Source organism: Chiloscyllium plagiosum, unplaced genomic scaffold (assembly GCF_037043375.1).
Source record: "Chiloscyllium plagiosum isolate Xiang-an unplaced genomic scaffold, Cpla_swu_hap1 HiC_scaffold_7, whole genome shotgun sequence".
NCBI lineage: Eukaryota > Metazoa > Chordata > Chondrichthyes > Orectolobiformes > Hemiscylliidae > Chiloscyllium > Chiloscyllium plagiosum.
In genome coordinates, this window is record NW_028270145.1 from 52,728,986 (window position 1) to 52,748,748 (window position 19,763).

Below are 19,763 nucleotides of genomic sequence, written 5' to 3' on the forward strand. Positions count from 1 at the left end.
TATGAAAACAGTTAGTGGAAAAATAAAGCAAAGAAAATGCAACACTTACTGACGTGAATGGTATCCTTCACTGCCACAAAAATTACGTCTGGCTGACTACACAAAGACAAACGTCTTGGAGACCCGAGAATGGAAGTGATCTGATCAAAGAAAGGGAAACTGTCAGTGCCCATTGGGGGAGCATTTTGAAGACCTTTTCAATAAATAATCTATTGTTGTTTGAGAGTGTTTTCAACTCCATTGCAAAATGCTCATTTAGAGATCATCTTGGAGTCCAGCAAATGGAGACAACAAAAACATTACACATATAAAGAATGACAAAGAAGCAGCAGTGATTTGATCCCTGCTAAAATATTTGAACATGGAGGAAAAGAGCTAGCATTAAAACTCCACGACCTTCATCCTCAGATCCAGAATGAAGAGAAAGTCCTGAATGATCTTAAGGTTGCCATGATTGTGACAGTCTTCAAGAAAGGGGACACATCCAACTGTGGAATTTCAGGGGCATCACCCAGCTCTCCATTGGCAGAAAAGATCAATACAAGAAACCTTATGAACTGACTCATTACACTTGCTGAGGACTTACTCCCCAATCTTAATGTGGTTTCACATCTTCAAATGGAATGTCTGACATGATTTTCAAAGTTCTCCAACAGCAATAAAATGTTGCAAATTGCATTAATCTCTTTACATAGCATGTTTTGATTCAATACGGTCTTTAACGCTTGAATTGTAGATTCTGCTGAAGTATGGATGTCCTCCAATATTAGTCATCATCCGCTAGCAATAATCATAACGATATGTATCCATTTTAAGGCCTTTTGATGTAAACCAGGAGTCAAATAATATTCTGTCATTTTTCCAATTTTATTAGTGTCAGAATCAAGCATAGCCAGCATGGCTTCATTAAAGGGAAATAGTGTCTGATTAAACTTATTAGAGTTCTTTTGGGGAAATTTCAACTAGACAGGATTGAGAGAAACCAGTACATGTGTTGCATTTGGACTCCAGAAGGCGTTCAACACAGTAAATCATAACATAAGAGCTTAAGTAAGTGGGCAAGCAGTTGGCAAATGGAGTGTCATGTGAGAAAATGTGAAGTTGTTCATTTTGGAAGGGAGAACAAAAGAACAGAACATGATTTAAATGCAGAATAAATTGTGCAGAAAGCTGCATCAGAATGGGACTTGGGGTTATTTGTGCACAAACACACAAAATTAACGCATAGGAGGACCTAATGGAATAGAACATCAAACCTTACAGCACAGTACAGGGCCTTCCACCCTCTATTTCACCCACCTGTGAAACCAATCTGAAGCCTATCTATCCTACACTGTTCCATTTTCATCCATATGTTTATCCAATGATCATTTAAATGCCCTTAAAATTGGCGAGTCCACTACTGTTGCAGGCAGGGCATTCCATGCCCCTACTACTCTGAGTAAAGAAACTACCTCTGACATCTGTTCTATATCTATCACACCTCAATTTAAAGCTATGTCCCCTCATGGCTAGCCATCACCATCGGAGGAAAAAGGCTCTCACTGTCCATTCTACCTAACCCTCTGATTATCTTGTATGTCTCAATTAAGTCATCTCTCAACCTTCTTCTCTCAAATGAAAACAGCCTCAAATCCCTCAGCCTTTCCTCATAAGACCTTACCTCCATACCAGGTAACATCCTAATAAAGCGCCTTTGAACCCTTTCCAAAGCTTCCACATCTTTTCAATAATGCGGTGACCAGAACTGCACGCAATATTCCAAGTGCGGCCACACTAGAGTTTTGTACAGCTGCAACACGACCTCGTGGCTTCAAAACTCAATCCCTCTACCAATAAAACCTAACCCACTGTATGCCTTCTTAACAACCCAATCAATCTGGGTGGCAACTTTCAGGCATCTATGTACATGGACACCGAGATCTCTCTGCTCATCTACACTGCCAAGAATCTTACCATTAACCCAGTACTCTTTGTCCCTGTTGCTCCTTCCAAACTGAATCACCTCGCACTTCTCCACATTAAACTCCATTTGTCACCTCTCAGCCCAGCTCTGCAGTTTATCTATGTCCCTCTGTAACCTGCAACATCCTTCGGCACTATCTACAACTCCACCCACCTTAGTGTCATCTGCAAATTTACTAACCCATCCTTCTAAGCCTTCATCCATGTCATTTATGAAAATGACAAACAGCAATGGTCCCAAAACAGATCCTTGCATACACCATTAGTAACTGAACTCCAGGATGAACATTTCCCATCAACTACCACTCTCTGTCTTCTTTCAGCTAGCCAATTGCTGATCCAAACCTTTTAAGTCACCCTCAATTTTATGCCTCCATATCAAATTCCTTACTGAAATCCATATACGCCACATCAACCGCTTTACCCTCATCCACCTGTTTGGTCACCTTCTCAACGGTCTCAATAAGGTTTGTGAGGCATGGCCTACCCTTCACAAAATCATGTTGGCTATGCCTAATCAACTTACTCTTTTCTGGATGATTATAAATCCTATCTGTTGTAACCTTTTCCAACACTTTACCCACAACTGAAATAAGGTTCACTGGTCTATAATTACCAAGGTTATTTCTACTCCCCTTCTTGAACAAGACTGGCCCTTATTTCAAGGAGGTTGCAATATAAGAGTACGAAAGTCTTACTGTAACTATATAAGATGCTGGTGAGACCACATCTGGAGTAGTGTGTGGGGTTGTGGTCCCTTTATTTAAGGAAACTTATAATTTCTTTGGCAGGTCAGAGAAGGTTCACAAGGATGATCCTTGGTACGGAAGGATTATCTTAAGAGCAAAGGTTAATCAGATTGGGAGTCTATTCACTGGAATTTAGAAGAATGAGAGGTGATGTCATTGAAACACACAGGATTCTTAAGGGACTTGATAGGGTAAATGTTGAGAGGATGTTTCACCTCATGGAAAGTCTAGGATCAGAGGGCATAGATGCTGAATAACGGAACACTAATTTATGTCTCAGATGAGGAGGAATTTCTTCTCTGAGGCTTGAGTGTCTTTGCCACTCCTTACCGCAGAGAGCTATGGGAGCAGAGTCCTTATGTATATTAAAGTGCAATATAGATTTTTGATCAGTAGGGGAATGAAAGGTTACAGAGAAAGTGCACATGAAGAATGTTAGATCATCCATGATCCTAGTGAAAGACGGAGTATGCTTGAGGGGCTGAACAGCATAGTTCTGTTCCTATTTCTTATAATCTTATAAACTGTGTAAGTATAATGCATACTTTATAAAAAAGCCTAATCTGACTTTTTGAAATAAGGACCCCATATTAAAAATGATTCCATGTATCATAACTGCTGTTGTTGATTCAATGTCAGTCAAACTGCACACAGTTTACCTTGGCAGCAATTATAAAGCGAAGCATTTAGGATTTCATTAGTCTTTGCACCAGACTCTCGATGTGTAAAAATTAAAGGGCACCATAAAAATTTCAACACAATTTACTTTCCTTTGTGAAACAGTAATTCATCAATGTTAGTATAGCAACCATTTTAAGCTTTTAATCTGTGTATGACAGGATGTGAAATTTTTTTTTAAAGCAGTCCTCCAAGAAAAACTCTAGACACCAGAGTAGGGGAATTCTCAACCAAAGGGAGAACAGAAAGAAGGTTTTTCAGAAATCAGCTTCAGTTCTGTTGAAAGAATGCAGGTGATCTGCAAGCGCCATAACCACAGAATCAGTAAAGAGAAAGAAATGTTTATTCTACTTCCCAAATCCCACACTGCTTACTGAGATCACAGGTTCAAGCAAACTCCTACTATTCAACTACATAACTGTCATGATTATTGAATTCTGGCTTCTGGTTTTCAACCCCTTCACGTCAGAAAGGCTAATCTTCAAACAAGTGACAGATCTGCAGTGATAACTGTCTGATCTTACTTTTATCATTATGCATATCGTCCTATCCATTCCTACTCTTAATTTTTGTATTTTTAGCTAATAACAGTATTAGCTTTTTACTTGGCAATTTTCAGATAGAGTTGTGCAGTAACTAATCTTTGATCTTGATTAAGAATAAAGCTTTGCTATTGTCCATTTATAAATTAGAGCATGTTGAATAAACTAAAAAGGGAGCTAGAGCTGAAAATGTGTTGCTGGAAAAGCGCAGTAGGCCAGGCAGCATCCAGGGAACAGGAGAATCGACGTTTCGGGCATAAGCCCTTCTTCAGGAATGGCCAACATTCCTGCAGACCTCACTTTCTCCCCTAAAAAGGGAGCTAAACAAGCAACAAAAATTCAAGTTTGCATTTCACACAATGGGTATGCTAATGTGGTCATGACAGTAGCTTCATGCAATAATAATACATTTATTATGTATAATGCATCTGGAATAGTATATTAAACAATTTTGGAGTTATATCCTGTAGAGTAAGTCTCCATTCAGTCAACGCTTTCAAATTAACTAACTTGTAGTTTTGCCCACTACCACAAAGATTTTCTCCTCAATTCTGAATGCAGCTCTTTTTGCATAAATTCTGTAGGCACATTTTCAGTTTAATTAATGGTTTATCTTTACTCACTATGGTTTGGCAATATTAATAGGTTTGCTTATATTTGACCATAGTTTCAATCTATTTTAATTTCGAAAACTAAAGAAATATTTGTACTGAAACTTTCAACACACAAATGTACTATTGTGTTTCAGGGGATATTCCAGATTTGTTCAATGATGATGAAGTGGACAGTATTATATCTACCATGAGAATGGAGCTTCGAGGTCTTGGATTATTGGACACCAGAGAGAACTGCTGGCATTTCTTCATTGACCGAATTCGCCAACAGTTAAAGGTCATCCAACATTATCCTTATTTCACTTAATCTGTTAATTATAAATGATATCCAGTATACTAATTTCCACTGCATCATTAACATTTAGTTATACTTCTATGAGGAAAATAAGTTATATCATGTTCCAATATTAGAAATGTGTATAGCATGAGAAAGCTATGTAGTTGAATTCTTGATTTAACAAAAAAGTGAATATGTAATATTTTCTCATAGCAAAATTCTGTACCCTGCCATAGCTTATTTTAGTTTCTATTCTCACAAAGGTGTCAGGTGAATGTTAATTATAGGGGAAAGAAAATAATATCTTTATTGTTAAGGCTATCTTTTGTCAGCATTTTGTATCTTTAGCTATTTGTCAGTGATTAGTATACTTCCGCTGTTGTATATTCTAGAAGTATTATTTTGAAAATATTAGAAATAGTGGATTTAATATTGATTTTATCTTTTGCTTTGGCACATAAACAAGAATATTTTTGATCTGACATTTAACACTGAGATTCAGAACAGGTTTTAAATGGTAATATTTCATTAAGGTTTGTAAAATAGTCTGAAAAAGAAACATCTATAACTTATAAAGTTTTATCAATAGGAGGAATATCTGATAAACTAATAATTGTGATTAAAAACAGAAAGTGTTAGAAATACTTAGATGGGACTTGAACCAAGGCCTTCCAGTTCAAAGGCTGGAACACTGTGCTGTGAAGAATATTGTGAACTTACTTGCACTGACATGCCCAGCACCAAGGTTGATGTAGGGGGTATTGCTAAACAAAGTGTTATTTTTGGTGATCAAATGACATAGGGAATTTAGCATGAACTTCTCAATCTTTGCTTTATAATGTTTTTTCATCTTTGAGACATCCTTAACCTTCAGATTCTCACCACAAGACAAAGTTCTAACACATCAAATGTTGCACCTAGTCTTGTCTGCTTGCCTCACCAGTTGAGCTGTCCAACAAGACTGCACAGCTTCTCCATTCCAACCTTGGTGGTAGCTGAATGTTTTTTGTATGGACCTGGCACAAGCAACTTTAGGATTGACATGCTCCAAGTAAGATTGTTGATGTAGAATTACTTCTGGCTTGGCCTGCTTTATCTCCAATTTTAAAGTACAAGAAACTTGATTAACAATTTTATTGATGATGGAATTTGAATTCAACATACCAAAGAAATCTGAAATTAAGAGTCAAAATCTAATGATGACCACGAAAACCATTGTTGATTGTTGGAAACACCCATCTAATTCACTAATGTCGTTTAGGGAGGGAAACTGCCATCCTTGCAGTCTGACCTATGTATCTTTGGACTCACAGCAATGTTGTTGACCCTTAACTGCCTTCTGAACACTTAGAGATGGGCAATAAACACTGGTTTATCCAGCAACATTCTCATCCTGTGAATGAATAAAACTTCTTCCAAATTTAAGCAAGAACATTCTTTTCAAATTCATTAGTGCTATTCGTAGAGATCATCCATGTGACTCATAAAGTTGCCTGAAAGTTCTTTACCACTTGTCATGCAGGATCAGCTTTGAGTTCTGTTAGACTAACTTAAGGCCTCTACCAAAAATTACTCTCCTAGGGAAACACCATTCAAACCAAAAATGCGTTTTGTTAAACTTCCAGATTTTCCCTTCTATGTCAGATGCTTCCTTCCTTCAGAAGAATAAACTTTTCTTTCTGAAGCAGGTTCCTTGCAGGAAAATTGCTTTTACAACTATGGACTTGTACCTCCATGAATCAGGAGCTAAAATAGTCAAAATAAAATTCAAAATAACTTTTACAGCTGTAGTTGAGTCAGCATTCTGTAAACCCTCTGGCTTCCAACCCATCCTTGACATTGTAGGTTCTATTCATTAGGATTTCTGTTCTGTTCTGCTCCATCTTTCTGACAAAGCAGGTTGACCATTATCTGCAAACTCTGAGTATACACAAATTCTTTCCACTTGCCTAACTATTACTATTTTATCTTCTAATATATTGATGGCTACAAACACGTCTTCATCAAGGGGACTTCTGCTTCTGATCTGCTTCTAAGAAGTTTGGCACTTGTGATTCTGTCCCCTTATTGGGCTGTACCTCTCCCTTATTCAGGTGTCTGTAGATTACTCCTCACAGACTGTTTACTATCTTTGCTTTTTACTTTACATGACCTTTTCCACTACCTAGTCATATCTCCTGAATTATTGCAGGTAGTTCTGGGATATTGCACATTTTGGAGTAGAGAGTGTACTGCTGGAAAAGCACAGCAGGTCAGACAGCATCCGAGGAGCAGTGAATCGACGTTTTGGGCAGAAGCCCTTCATCAGGAATTTTGTGCATTTTGGCAGTGTGACTTGACTATAACGACGCTGAGGCATTAGAGAATGATATTTTCGAGAATGCTTGCCTCTGTTCCCAAAAGTGCAATTCCAGCGGTGGTAGTTTCATGCATTTTGTTCTGCACATGCATCGATGTTTACCCTGAAGTCTCTGCACTGTTCCCTAATGTGCTATTCTGCACATGCGCCAGTGTCAGCTGCCAAGAGAGCAAATTCCTGTGGTAGGCACACTACTTCTAGGTTATCTCTTTCTTTGACAAAAAATGAAGACAAGAATAGTGACAAGAATGTTAATAAGCATCCTGGTAATAAAATTGCAGGTGGTGAGTGCAAAAAAAAAAGGCTATAACAATAGAAAAGAAGCTAGATATTATCAAGCATTTTGAGCATAAAGAGAGAATATGTGATATGGCTCGTTTAACAAGATTGAGGGAGTCTACCTTAAGCACCATTAGAGGCAACGCTGAAAAGATTAATGCCGGCAAATCTGAGAGGTCACAGCTAAAGGAACTTGAGGAGATGGAGAGGCTTTTATGAGTTTGGTTAGAAGATCAAACCAAAAAGCGATCTGGGACAATCTTTCTCAGCATAAAAGAGAAAGCCTTATCCATTTATGAAGATCTAAAGGAAAATGTTCAAACTCCTGCTGATGTCTTGCCTTCAATGGTAGCAGTGGGTGTTTTATTGCTTTTAAGGACCGCCGGGCATTCCATAATGTAAAGTTAATTGGTGAATCTGTTTGTGCAGACGTGGAGCATACGCTGGTGTTTCCTCTCATAGTAATGAAAATTGATGAAGGAGGCTACACCTTGGATCAGATCTTCAATTTAGTTGAGACAAGTTTATACTGGAAGTGAATGCTAGCAAGAACCTACATTTCTAAGAATGAAGCACATACTCCAAGTTTTAAGGTGGCAAAGGATTGTATGGCTGTTCTGCTGTGTGTCAATGCAAGTGGTGACTTAAAACTTAAGCCTGTGGTAGTGTATTACTCTGCCAATATATAAGCCTTGAAGAGTTACCTTATTGCGACTCTAAGCGTCTACCTCAGGTCAACCAAAAAAGGTTGGATGACAGGGCAAAAGTTTTCTGACCTTATTGTTGATGTTTTGGAAGATGTTTTTTGACAGTATTGGAGGCAAAAATATTTGGATTTCAAGGCTCTCCTCACCCTGGATAATGCACCAAGCCAGCCTGCCACCATTGGTGACCTTTCTGAAACAAACTACCTCCAAACATAACTTCTCTCATTCAAGTTATGGACCAGGGTGAAATATCAGCTTTTAAAGCTTATTATTTGAGATACACATTCAATAGGCAGATTGCAGCTATTGACTGGGATAATAGGACAGGGTTCTTCAACTTTGGAAGAGCTTTAACGTCAAAAATGCTGTTGACATTTTGGAGGCTTAGGGTGATGTCAATAAGGTCTGTCTATATGCAGTTTGGTGGTGGCTTCTCCCAGATTTTTTTCAAGATTTTAAAGATGTGAACCATCAGAAGAGCTCCCAAAAATCAAAGAGCATTGTGTTGCCCTTGCAAAACAGGTTGGTTTGAAGAAGTGGAAAGTGAGGCTATTGAAGAGCTAATTAAATCCCACTGTGAAGATCCCTCTACAGCTGATCTACAACAGCTTGTCACTGAGAGGGAAGTAGAAACTAGAGATGAAAAAAATGAAGTCCAGCGTACAGGACCATGAGAGCTTTCCACTTCTCTTTTGTCTTCTATCCTGAGGAAAATTGAGAGGCAGTTGCTGCTCTTAGAGGACAATGACTACAACACAGAATGCTGCAGGGTAGCAGTTTGTTCAATAAAATATCATCTGGTACCCTATGAACAACTTCTTCACGACAGAAGGAAAAGGGCAAAGCAGCAAAAACTGGATGTCTTTTTTAAGCCAACCACCAAGAAAGAGCCAGAAGATAATCAACCACAGCCATCCATTTCTGCAAACACAACTGCACCTGAAGGTGGTGATGATGATCCTCTGTCCCTGCATTAGCAATATTTTTCAATGTAATATGTTAAATATACTTTTGTTTCATTAATAATTGTGATTTAAATCTTCATTCAGGCTGTGCTATACTTTGTGTTAGGCTTTTGGGTGATCTTTGCGTGATTGTGAGTGATATTTTTTGCTGGTCTGCCCCTAACACCACTTTTCCCATACGCCCCATTATTTCTATCAAGCCATTTTCTATTAAGCAAGGTTTCACTGGAACACAACTATGGCGTTATAAAGAGAACTACCAGTACTTGAATTCGCCACCTTGAACTGACTTTAGCTAATCAATGGCTCTGGCCTCTTGTCTTTCCTCCTGAATATTTAACCAGTATTTACATGTGCCCACAAACGACTTTGCTTATCCCACTAAGTGATCTTTCTTCAGTGATCTAACTGTTGGGTGGTACAATACATGGGAACCTACTTTCGGCAGATAATCCAAAGATGAAATTGCTTTTTTTTTGTTCATTATGATTAGTATATGCATCAACCACAGCTATCCATTTACTCCTTGAATTATCAGATCCATCCGTAGCTCTCAGATTCCATGGGCCCATGATGTACAATGGGCCTCATCATTACCACCTCCCACATTGTCAACTTGAAAATTCATATTGCAATAATAATATTGTGAGGAATATGCCTTACAGTCTGATTTCCATGTTGTTTTATTTGAGTTTTGCCATCATGTCCTGTAATTTTTCTCAGGCCCATTCCTTACACCCCTGCCTCAGGTTGTAGTCCAACAGATTATTTAAAATCACAAGCTTTCAGAGCGCTGCTGTTTCATTACCCGATGAAGGAGCAGTGCTCTGAAAGCTTGTGCTTTTAAATAAACCTGTTGGACTATAACCTGGCGTCGTATGACTTCTGACTTTGTCCACTCCAGTCCAACATTGGCGTCACCACATCATGGTTTCTTTAATAAAGCATGTTACCAAAATTGAAGTCTCCCTCACGTGGTCTTAAGTGATATCTTCATGCTTTCCAATTTTTTTTCCTGATGCATTGGCATTGATAAACACTTCAGCACTGCTTGTTGAGCACAACAGGCTTTGATTTAAAATGATATATTAGATACACTTTGCGTTTCCAAAGGGAAGAGAATTCGATTTATAGTATTTAACATGGAGGTATAGTTAACAAGTTTGCAGATGACACCAAAATTGGAGGTGTAATGGACAGCATAAAAGGCTACCTCAGATTATAACTGGATCTTGATCAGATGGGCCAATGGGCTGAGGAGTAGCAGATGTAGTTTAATTTCAATAAATGTGAGGTGCTGCATTTTGATAAAGCAACCAGGGCAGGACGTATACACTTAATGGTAGGCCCTGGGGAGTGTTGCTGACAAAGAGACCTTGGAGTGCAGGTTTGTAGTTCCTTGAAAGAGGAGTTGCAGGTAGGCAGGGAGGTAAAGAAGATATTTGGCATGCTTGCCTTCATTAGTCAAAACATTGAGTATAGGAGTTGGGACGTCATGTTGTGGATGTGCAGGATATTGGTGAGGCCACTTTCAGAATACTTCATTCAATTCTGGACTCACTGCTTTAGGAAAATGTTGAAATTGAAAGGGTGCAGAAAAGATTTACAAAGATGTTGCCAGGATTGGAAGGTTTGGTTTATAGGGAGAGGCTGAATAGGCTGTGGGCATTTTTCTTTGGAGTGTCAGAGACTGAGGGGTGACCTTATCGAGGTTTATGAAATCATGAAGGACATGAATAGGGCAAATTCCTCAGGTGGGGGAGCTCAAATTGAGAGGGTATAGATTTATGGTGAGAGGGAGAGTTTTAAAAAGGATCTGAGGGTGGTGCATGTATGGAATGAGCTGCCAGAGGAAGTAGTGGTGGCAGGTAGAATTACAACATTTGAAAGACATCTGGATGGATATATGCATAGGAAGGATTTAGAGGGATATGGAACAAATGCTGGCAAATGGGACTAGGTCAGAATGGATAGCTGATCAACATGGACAAGTTGGACTGGAGGATTTCTTTCTGTCATGTATAACTCTATGCAGTTAGGATTGGCAATAAATTCCAGCATCCCATGAATGAATAATTTCAAAAATCCTCTGTCTGGTTATTTGATGTTGAAGATTAGTGACTTTGGTTATTTTAGGCTGAACTGGGTGCTTCTGCTGAGTTTGTTGATTAGATGGTAATAAAGTTGACGTTGATTTTTCTTTATTTCTGGAGACAACAACCACTAGGTTCAGTTCTTTAAAATCTGTCTGCAGTACATAGTCATCAGCAAGTTCAAAACCAGCAAGTTGAATGGAGAGAGAGAAAAGGAATTCATTCAGGTCTTGCTTTGTCAGTGCTGCTTATGCTTGTGACTTACAGCCAAAATAGTTAAACAGGAAAAGATTGGCTTATCACATAACCCTCTCCCTCCAAATGCCCAGTGATCCAAATATGCTCATGGCTATTAGATTTCTGATGTCTGGCTTACATGGTTAGAAAACATCTGGGCACACTTGTTTAATACCAGAGTCCCATTATCCAAGTGGTTCTAGATGGGGGCACGGGGCTCAGTGGTTAGCACTGCTCCCTCACAGTGCCAGGGACCTGGGCTCAATTCCACCCTTGGGCAACTGTCTAAGTGGGGTTTGCACATTCTCCCTGTGTTTGTATGGGTTTCCATCAGGTCCTCCGGTTTCCCCCCCATAGTCCAAGGATATGGAGGTTAGTTGATTTGGCCGTGCTAAATTAGTGTTCAGGAATGTCTAGGTTAGGTGCATTAGCCGTGGGAAATGCAGGGTTACTGGGATACTGTAAAAGGATGGGTCTGGGTGGGATGCTGTTCAGACAGTCAGTGTGGACTTGTGCCAAATGGCCTGTTTCCACACTATAGGAATTCTGTGGATTTTATCTCAGGACTTTTTCCCTATCAATCATTAATTCAGACATTGGTTGAGATGCTTTGATAATGTGTTGAAAGGAAATGGTCACCTTTTACCCTCCTTCAAGTTAATTGTTCCTGTTGAGGTATTGCAGACAGGTTTTATACATTTAAGGTGATTTAAGAATATAGAATGTACAGTGATGCAAATGTAACTATTTCTGAGACTTTGATTTCAAAAGATTGGAATGTGGCTTCAGCTCTTTTAAAACAAAAATGAATTAGTGGTTTCTGGCAAGTACATTTAAGAATCATTTTTGATATAAAGCATGGTCTCACTGTGGCATACAACTGATAAGCCGAGTGAAATTGAAACTACAGCACCCATGGTTGATGTAAGCAGAACTGTTGAAGTTCGAACCAAAGCCTTCACCAGGTGTCAAACATTCCCCTCATCAATTAAGGTGCAGAATAAAACTGCAGACAGTCTCTGCCCTCCCCTTCACTGTTTGATCATGCAGCATTGCCCTTCAATAAGAAGGGCACTGCTTGTCACTGGCCACTTGGGTGTTTCCTTTCTTCCTGGTGGTGGAAATTGAATAAAGATTTGTACCCTTGTGTCTTTCACTGTGTTTCACACCTGCACACACACAACATGGGTGCTGGGGAAAATAAGCACTACAGCAGTTAAGCGGTAGTGTGAGGTAAATAAAAGAGGAAAAAAAACACCGAGCATGTCAAAGAACCTGTCACTCTGAGAGTTGCCACTGAGGGAGCTGGATCAGTGTGAGAGAAAAAAAACTGCAGACACTTCGACTAACTCAGCAACAGCTAATAGAAAACAATGAAAAACTAACTTGAATTATTAAGAATGAATGTAATATTCAGGTTAAAAATTATACTGGCTGCTACAATCAAATCAGTAACTGATGTTATGATCTATCTACTCTGCTTAATGCCAATGCATGCTCCCATCACCCATGCTAATGTTATGATCAAAATGACCCCCCCGCAAAGCCAGTACCAGAAGTAAACACAAAGAAGTATGGATGCTGGGAATTTGAAATGAAAACAGAGCAACGGAGGAACACTGTAGGTCTGGCAGAATCTGTTGAGAGCAAAACAGAGGTCCATTGCCCCTTCATAAGAACAGTTCTGACAAAGGGTCACTAGACTCAAAACATAACTCTTTTTCTCAACAGATGTTGCAAGAATTGCTGTGTTTCTTTGGCACTCTGTTTTTGTTTCAGTACCAGTGGGCGGCACGGTGGCACACTGCTGCCTCTCAGCGCCAGAGACCCGGGTTCAATTCCCGCCTCAGGCGACTGACTGTGTGGAGTTTGCACGTTCTCCCCGTGTCTGCGTGGGTTTCCTCCGGGTGCTCCGGTTTCCTCCCACAGTCCAAAGATGTGCAGGTCAGGTGAATTGCCCATGCTAAATTGTCTGTAGTGTTAGGTAAGGGGTAAATGTAGGGTTATGGGTGGGTTGCGCTTCGGCGGGTCGGTGTGGACTTGTTGGGCCGAAGGGCCTGTTTCCACACTGTAAAGTAATCTGTAAAGCAATCTAATCTAATCTAAAATGTGATTATGCAGCATGGATGCTATTTTGGCCATACTGAAGGTATGGCTGCTATGGAATCGAATTTTGCAGCTAAATTAAATGTAAGTAATTTATGACTAAGTGATGTTTGAATATAATTTTGAACCAAATACTGTATTCTGAGATGCATAGAATCCCAAACAAACAAATCAACATACACATCCACAACACAAACAATATTGCAATTTCCCTCAGCTTTTTCAACTACTTAATGTAGTGTTTTGAGGAGGAGAACAATTTAACATCTTTGAAAATTTGAAACCCAGATGTTTCCCATTACATTTCTCTCTGCCATGTTTGCTGTCTCAATGACTGCTTTATTACAGAACTGGAATTGAATTCAAGACAACTTAAAAGTCCTAAGGACATCTTTATATTAAGCTTACCATCAACCTATTTTCCATTATGAATGGTGGCAGTTTCCACAGGGGATCATCCGTTCGTCTGTTGTAACTTTATTGAAAAAGCCTCTCAACCCCAGAAAAACTAAATAAATACTTTGTTTTCTTAGGATTCCTGCAGCTTTTCCCCAAAGTTATGAACATTGATGTGACATACTGCAAAATAGTTCACTTTTTCTGTAGTTTATACCTGTAGAGCCAGCCTATTAATATGACAGTTGCAAGGGATACTGTTTCTAGTCCGGTTTCATAAATATTAACATTGATGTCTCTCCTCACTGCATGTTACACCCAATCCTTTTCACCATAGAAGAAACTCTTCTAACAGTCAATTGAATGTATGGAACTACAACTCAAACATTAAAGCATGTTTCTCTTGCACATAATTTTAATAGTAAGCATGTATTTTTCAGATTGTTCTATGCTTTTCTCCTGTGGGATTTGTACTTCGGACGAGAGCAAGGAAATTCCCAGCTGTAGTGAATGGCACAGCCATTGATTGGTTTCATCCATGGCCTCAAACAGCACTGGAATCTGTAAGCCATAGTTCTATTGAAAAAATTGATGGACTGGAGGTAAACTTCATGTTGTTTGTGCATTATATTGTGCAAGATAGTGTTTGCTGTCTTTCACCTACAGAATTATTTAATCATGAAATTAAAAATTGATTTTCCTCCTAACAAACCCTGTAGACCCAATAAATGATAAGTAAACTGATATTTCATTCCAGAAGGCAAACAAATAAATTATTTCTGTAATAAGTTGGTCATGAATTGATCTCATTAGAAATTTTTGGGTACAAATTTCCAGTGATGCATTTACCGATACTTAAATAGATAGTGATATTTTATTTTCAAATGTTTTGTGTATTTTTAAGTAGAGTACCAACAACTGAAAAGCATTTCATAAAAAAAACTCAGATCAACCAAAAGTTTCACTTGGTTGAAAGGATATTTTTATAGTAATGCTGTAATATCCACTATTCATAGTCTTTCCTGATATAGTTCAAAAATTAATACGTTAGTCTATTGCATATTATAGAACCTTAATACTGAAATATTACAGTTATTAATTCCACTGAAACAATACAAAGGTGACATCTGGATGTTTTTTGCCTGTGTTTAGCTGTTGATATAGCTTCATTTCATATGAATGCAAGTAATTGCAATCCTGCAAATCTTGGTATCTAACTGGAAGTACAATTGTTTTACATGTGGAATTTCACAGTACAACTTAAGAAAATCCTTTTTACTGAGTAATGTAATGTAAACTTGCTTTAAATGCATATCCAAGTTTTTTTGTTACATTTACAGACTCAAAATTATTTTGTTTTTGCATATCATTTGTGCACCCTGCAGTTTTTTGCAATATTAAATGTTACATTAACATTCCTAAGAAATTTAAAAACCGATTTCTTCAGTGAAGTTGCATGTTTGTTAACTTTACTTGCATTCCAATAAGGTAATAGAAATTTATGGCTTGTCAGAGTTAAATTGACCCCATATTTTTTAATAAGTTAAGAAGAATGACAGTTAATTTATCTAAAATGGGAGTATATTGTCCCAGAATGTATTGGACCTGGAGGCATGTTTTAAAGAGTTTTTTAAACACTTATGATACAGTGTGCATTAGTGTGAAAACTGAGTTTAGAATATCCCATTAATGACGCAATGATCAGTTACCAATGGAAATAAATAATTCATGATGAAGGAAATTACTCTAATTAGCAAGCAGTTCTAGTCCTTTGATAAAACCCAGCTCTAATTCCGTGAAGGGCAGGAAATGCTGTCATCAGTCAGCCCTGAAAAGATTAGCATCTATTATGAATGAGGTTAGGCACCCTAGTGAAGCCATGTGTGTCCTGGAGACAAACTTAATATGTTCAAAAACGGGGCACAGTTAGTCTCACCAACACACCATGACTCCTGCTGTGCCATTGTGTATAAGTACATGCACATAGCCACAGTCTGATCATTCTTTTCCTGTCCATCATTCTGACAACTGTGAAAATACATTTTCCATGCAAAGTAGAAATAGGGCAAAAAGTATTTGTATAAACAGCATGGCATGTCAAAGAATTTGTTTGATTCTTCGAATGAGATCTTTGAAATGTAGCTGATTATTCTAGAAGTATTATATATTTTTAGTATTGGAATGAAGAATGCCGATATTTAGTAAACTATGTTTCATCTAATTTTTCTTCAAAATAGATGAAGAATTTATAATTTTTTTATTCATAATGTAGTGTAGCCATTTCATGTAATTTTCATGTTTGTTTTGTGATAGTGTATAGGCCAAAATAAAGTTCTGTAGTTTTGTTTCGCCTCATAGAATCTATCTCTAAAATGCTAAATCTTATAAAGTAAGTTGTTAGTTTATAATGTCTTGATACTGCAGACAAGAAATTTGCTGGTGCATCATTAGATCACAAGGCACCCATCATAACAATAATATCTTTTTGTTGCATTCAGAATTAAGATTTAATTAAATGTAAATGCATTTCAAACCATTTCATATAATCCTGATCAAAATACATCACATACTAATGACTAAAGTTAAGTGTATTTATTAATGCATATATGTCCACATTTTATTGTTACTATAAACATGTCTACTCATTCTGTAGCTATTTTTAAATGCTCTATTAATTTATACAGTTAACATTTACACTGATCTAATTTAGCTAATTTATGCAGTGTACTGAAAAATAATACAAAAAATGATTTAATACACTTATAAGTACTTTAGTGTTGTCTGTAAGAGGTGATGCGTTTTTTTACAGTTTACAATAATCACTTTCCTACTATTTTGTTTATCTTCTAGACTGAAATGAAATCTTCTATTGCCCAGTTTATTGCTTATGCACACATATGTGTGAATGATGTTAGTGTGAAATATCAGCAGAGTGAAAAACATTACAACTATACCACTCCAAAAAGTTTCCTAGAACAAATTAAATTGTATGAAAACCTGCTGAATAAGAAAAGAAAAGAACTAACACAAAAGAAGGAGCGCCTGGAGAATGGTCTTCAAAAACTACAAACTACAGCTTCACAAGTGAGTGTTGGAACAAAAATTGTCATGGACATAATTGCATAGCTGAGTGTGAAAAGGTATATCTTATATTTACAAAATTTAGTAAGGATTAAGTAATTTTAATGCTATGATTTATGTAACTAAGCCAAAAGTAGCATCCGTTACTGCTTATCGTGGCCATTTTTCTCATGTGTATTAGGGGAGAAATATATAACTTTGAATGTAGCCATGGAGGACTGAAAATAATTAAACTGCTTAACCAAGGCACAAAGGAATTCTTTACAGTTCCCCAAATACCAACTGCTTTTAACTTTCTGACCCTAAAGATAATGGATTGTCTCATTATATAATAAAATTAAAAGCTCAGTTACCATAGTCCTTTTTAAAAAACAGTGCATGTCTTGGTTTTAATTATCTAGGTAGATGTTCTGAAGGCAAAACTAGCTATTCAAGAAATGGAACTTCACCAAAGGAACAAAGATGCTGAGGCACTGATCACCAAAGTAGGGCAGCAGACTGAGAAGCTGAATCAAGAGAAAGCGATTGCTGATGCTGAAGAGCAAAGGGTATATGCATGAATGAGGACAGTTTGTCCAGACATTTTGTACACAAGAATATGCGTTTTTAAAAAGTAGTTGCTGAGGTTTTCAATGTAGTTCATAAATTGCATACCTATAGAATTAGTGATCACAGAGAATGTTTTAGCCAGACTTCTTTTTAACCAAAATGAACATGCCTCTGTTTTTGTGAGATGGTAAAATACAAAGGTAAAATGCATAAGATTATACTAATTGATCAGTATTTATGAAATCATTTACATAAATCACATATAATTGGATACTGCTTTCCTTTATTGGTGTAATATTTAACAGCATATCTTGAAGACTTGCATTTCTGAAAATAGACAATTAAAAGTGCAATAATATAGTAATGTATTCAAATTGGAAAAGTAAAACCCAAATGATAGACTTACAATGTTTTTTTAAATTAACGAAAGCTATAATATGATTTAGAGAAAATTGGCCAAGTATCTTGTTACATGCAACAAACTTGAATTTTAAAGAAGATAATATAAGTCAAGTAACAATAAACCTTCAAGTATTATTGCAGGTGACTGCCATCCGAGCAGAAGTGTCTAAGCAACAGCAACAATCTGAAGAAGACCTTGCTAAAGCTGAGCCTGCACTTTGTGCTGCAAATGCTGCCTTGAACATACTAAACAGGGTATGAAGACCAGCCTACAATACTTTCAGGAAGCATCATTAGCATTTTTTCTTAAATTACAGAACATTTTGTTTTTTTTTCCTATTTATAGTCAAATTTGACAGAATTACGAACTTTTTCAAATCCACCTGCCATTGTTACCAATGTTACTGCTGCAGTTCAGGTCCTTTTAGCTCCAAATGGGAAAATTCCGAAAGATCGAAGCTGGAAAACGGCTAAGATGTTGTTAAACAAGGTAACCTAATATTATTAATCAGATGTCAGTACTTCTAAGTTAAAAACATAATTCAATTTTTAAAATCAAGATAATGTTAGTATTAGTATGATAGTAAGACAAATCTAAAGTTAAATTCAGCATTTTTACACTGTGAAACAGTTCAATATATTATTCTCATTTTCTTTTTATTATGCTGCATTTATAATTTGAATTTCACAATGCCACAAATAATTCAGCTGCCAACAAAATGCCAACTAAAATATTTCTGGGCATGCTATAGATTTGTTCTACATTTAAATGAAACATAAGTTAAGAGAATGTATTTATAAACATATGTAGAAATAATTCACTGAAGTAAGTTTTGCTGATAAGGCCTGCAACCTTAATATGTGAAGAAAATTTACTAAATATCACATTGAAAAGTCTTTGGTCTGGAAATAAAATCATTAACAGACAAATTATTCTGTGCAGTCATAATCACGGATTTTTATAATTGATTCTCTTCACACTATGGGGATGCTGATAATTGATTCTGCATAAAAAGACTAGCATGTTGATTTATGTGTTCATGAAAATATGAGTTAACATGTTATAATAGAACTGCTTAGTACAAAATTAATAAAATTTGAATGCTGCATTGCTTGAACTTCATATTTGGTTCTTTATAGTGTCAAGTTCATGTACACTATATCCAATTGAACAAAATACCTGGTAATGTCTAAATGTATTTTAAATATTCTTTTGCTATTTTCACAGTATACAATATAATGGTCACTGATTGTATGTTTTGTCCATTCTTTCTTTAAGTATGTTAAAGGATTACATTTTTTGAATTGTATTCAAACTAAAAAGCTTAAGAATGGACATCTGATATTTACATTGTGAGGTATATGTACTGAACTGTGCCAAAATGTGTAGTTTTAATTTGTACCTAATTTGAAGTTATTTATCAAGAATGTGATGCTACCTGTATATTTCCATTTGAAACAAGATTGGCAGTACTTGAGGCCACACCCTACACCAACATCTGCAATCCCCCCACCGCCCTGCCGTACCCTTCCCCAACCACCACCATCATCACCAAACTTCATCTGTGTGTATGGTCGCTGTCTTACAAACACAGTTTATATCCATTCACATCATTTATTTTCATTCAGTTTACTGATATATACATTTCTGGGTTTCCTAAGAAGAACATTTAAGGCAATTTTAAAACCAATACAGATCCAAATAAAATGTGCAAGAATTATTACTAGAATACTTACATGGTTAACAAATAGCAGACTTAATGC

At 37.0% G+C, this 19,763-nt stretch overlaps 1 protein-coding gene and 1 pseudogene across 1 annotated transcript in view; both read left to right on the forward strand.

Moving 5' to 3' along the window:
- dnah9l (dynein, axonemal, heavy polypeptide 9 like) overlaps window positions 1-19,763 on the forward strand; it is a 432,311-nt gene that overhangs the window by 274,912 nt on the left and 137,636 nt on the right. The window contains exons 55-60 of the mRNA XM_043693603.2: window positions 4,683-4,825; window positions 14,408-14,569; window positions 16,818-17,051; window positions 17,450-17,596; window positions 18,141-18,254; window positions 18,346-18,489. Of these exons, the coding sequence (XP_043549538.2) occupies window positions 4,683-4,825; window positions 14,408-14,569; window positions 16,818-17,051; window positions 17,450-17,596; window positions 18,141-18,254; window positions 18,346-18,489 (944 nt within the window). The remainder of the gene's footprint in view (window positions 1-4,682; window positions 4,826-14,407; window positions 14,570-16,817; window positions 17,052-17,449; window positions 17,597-18,140; window positions 18,255-18,345; window positions 18,490-19,763) is intronic.
- LOC148149613 (uncharacterized) lies at window positions 7,279-9,147 on the forward strand (annotated as a pseudogene).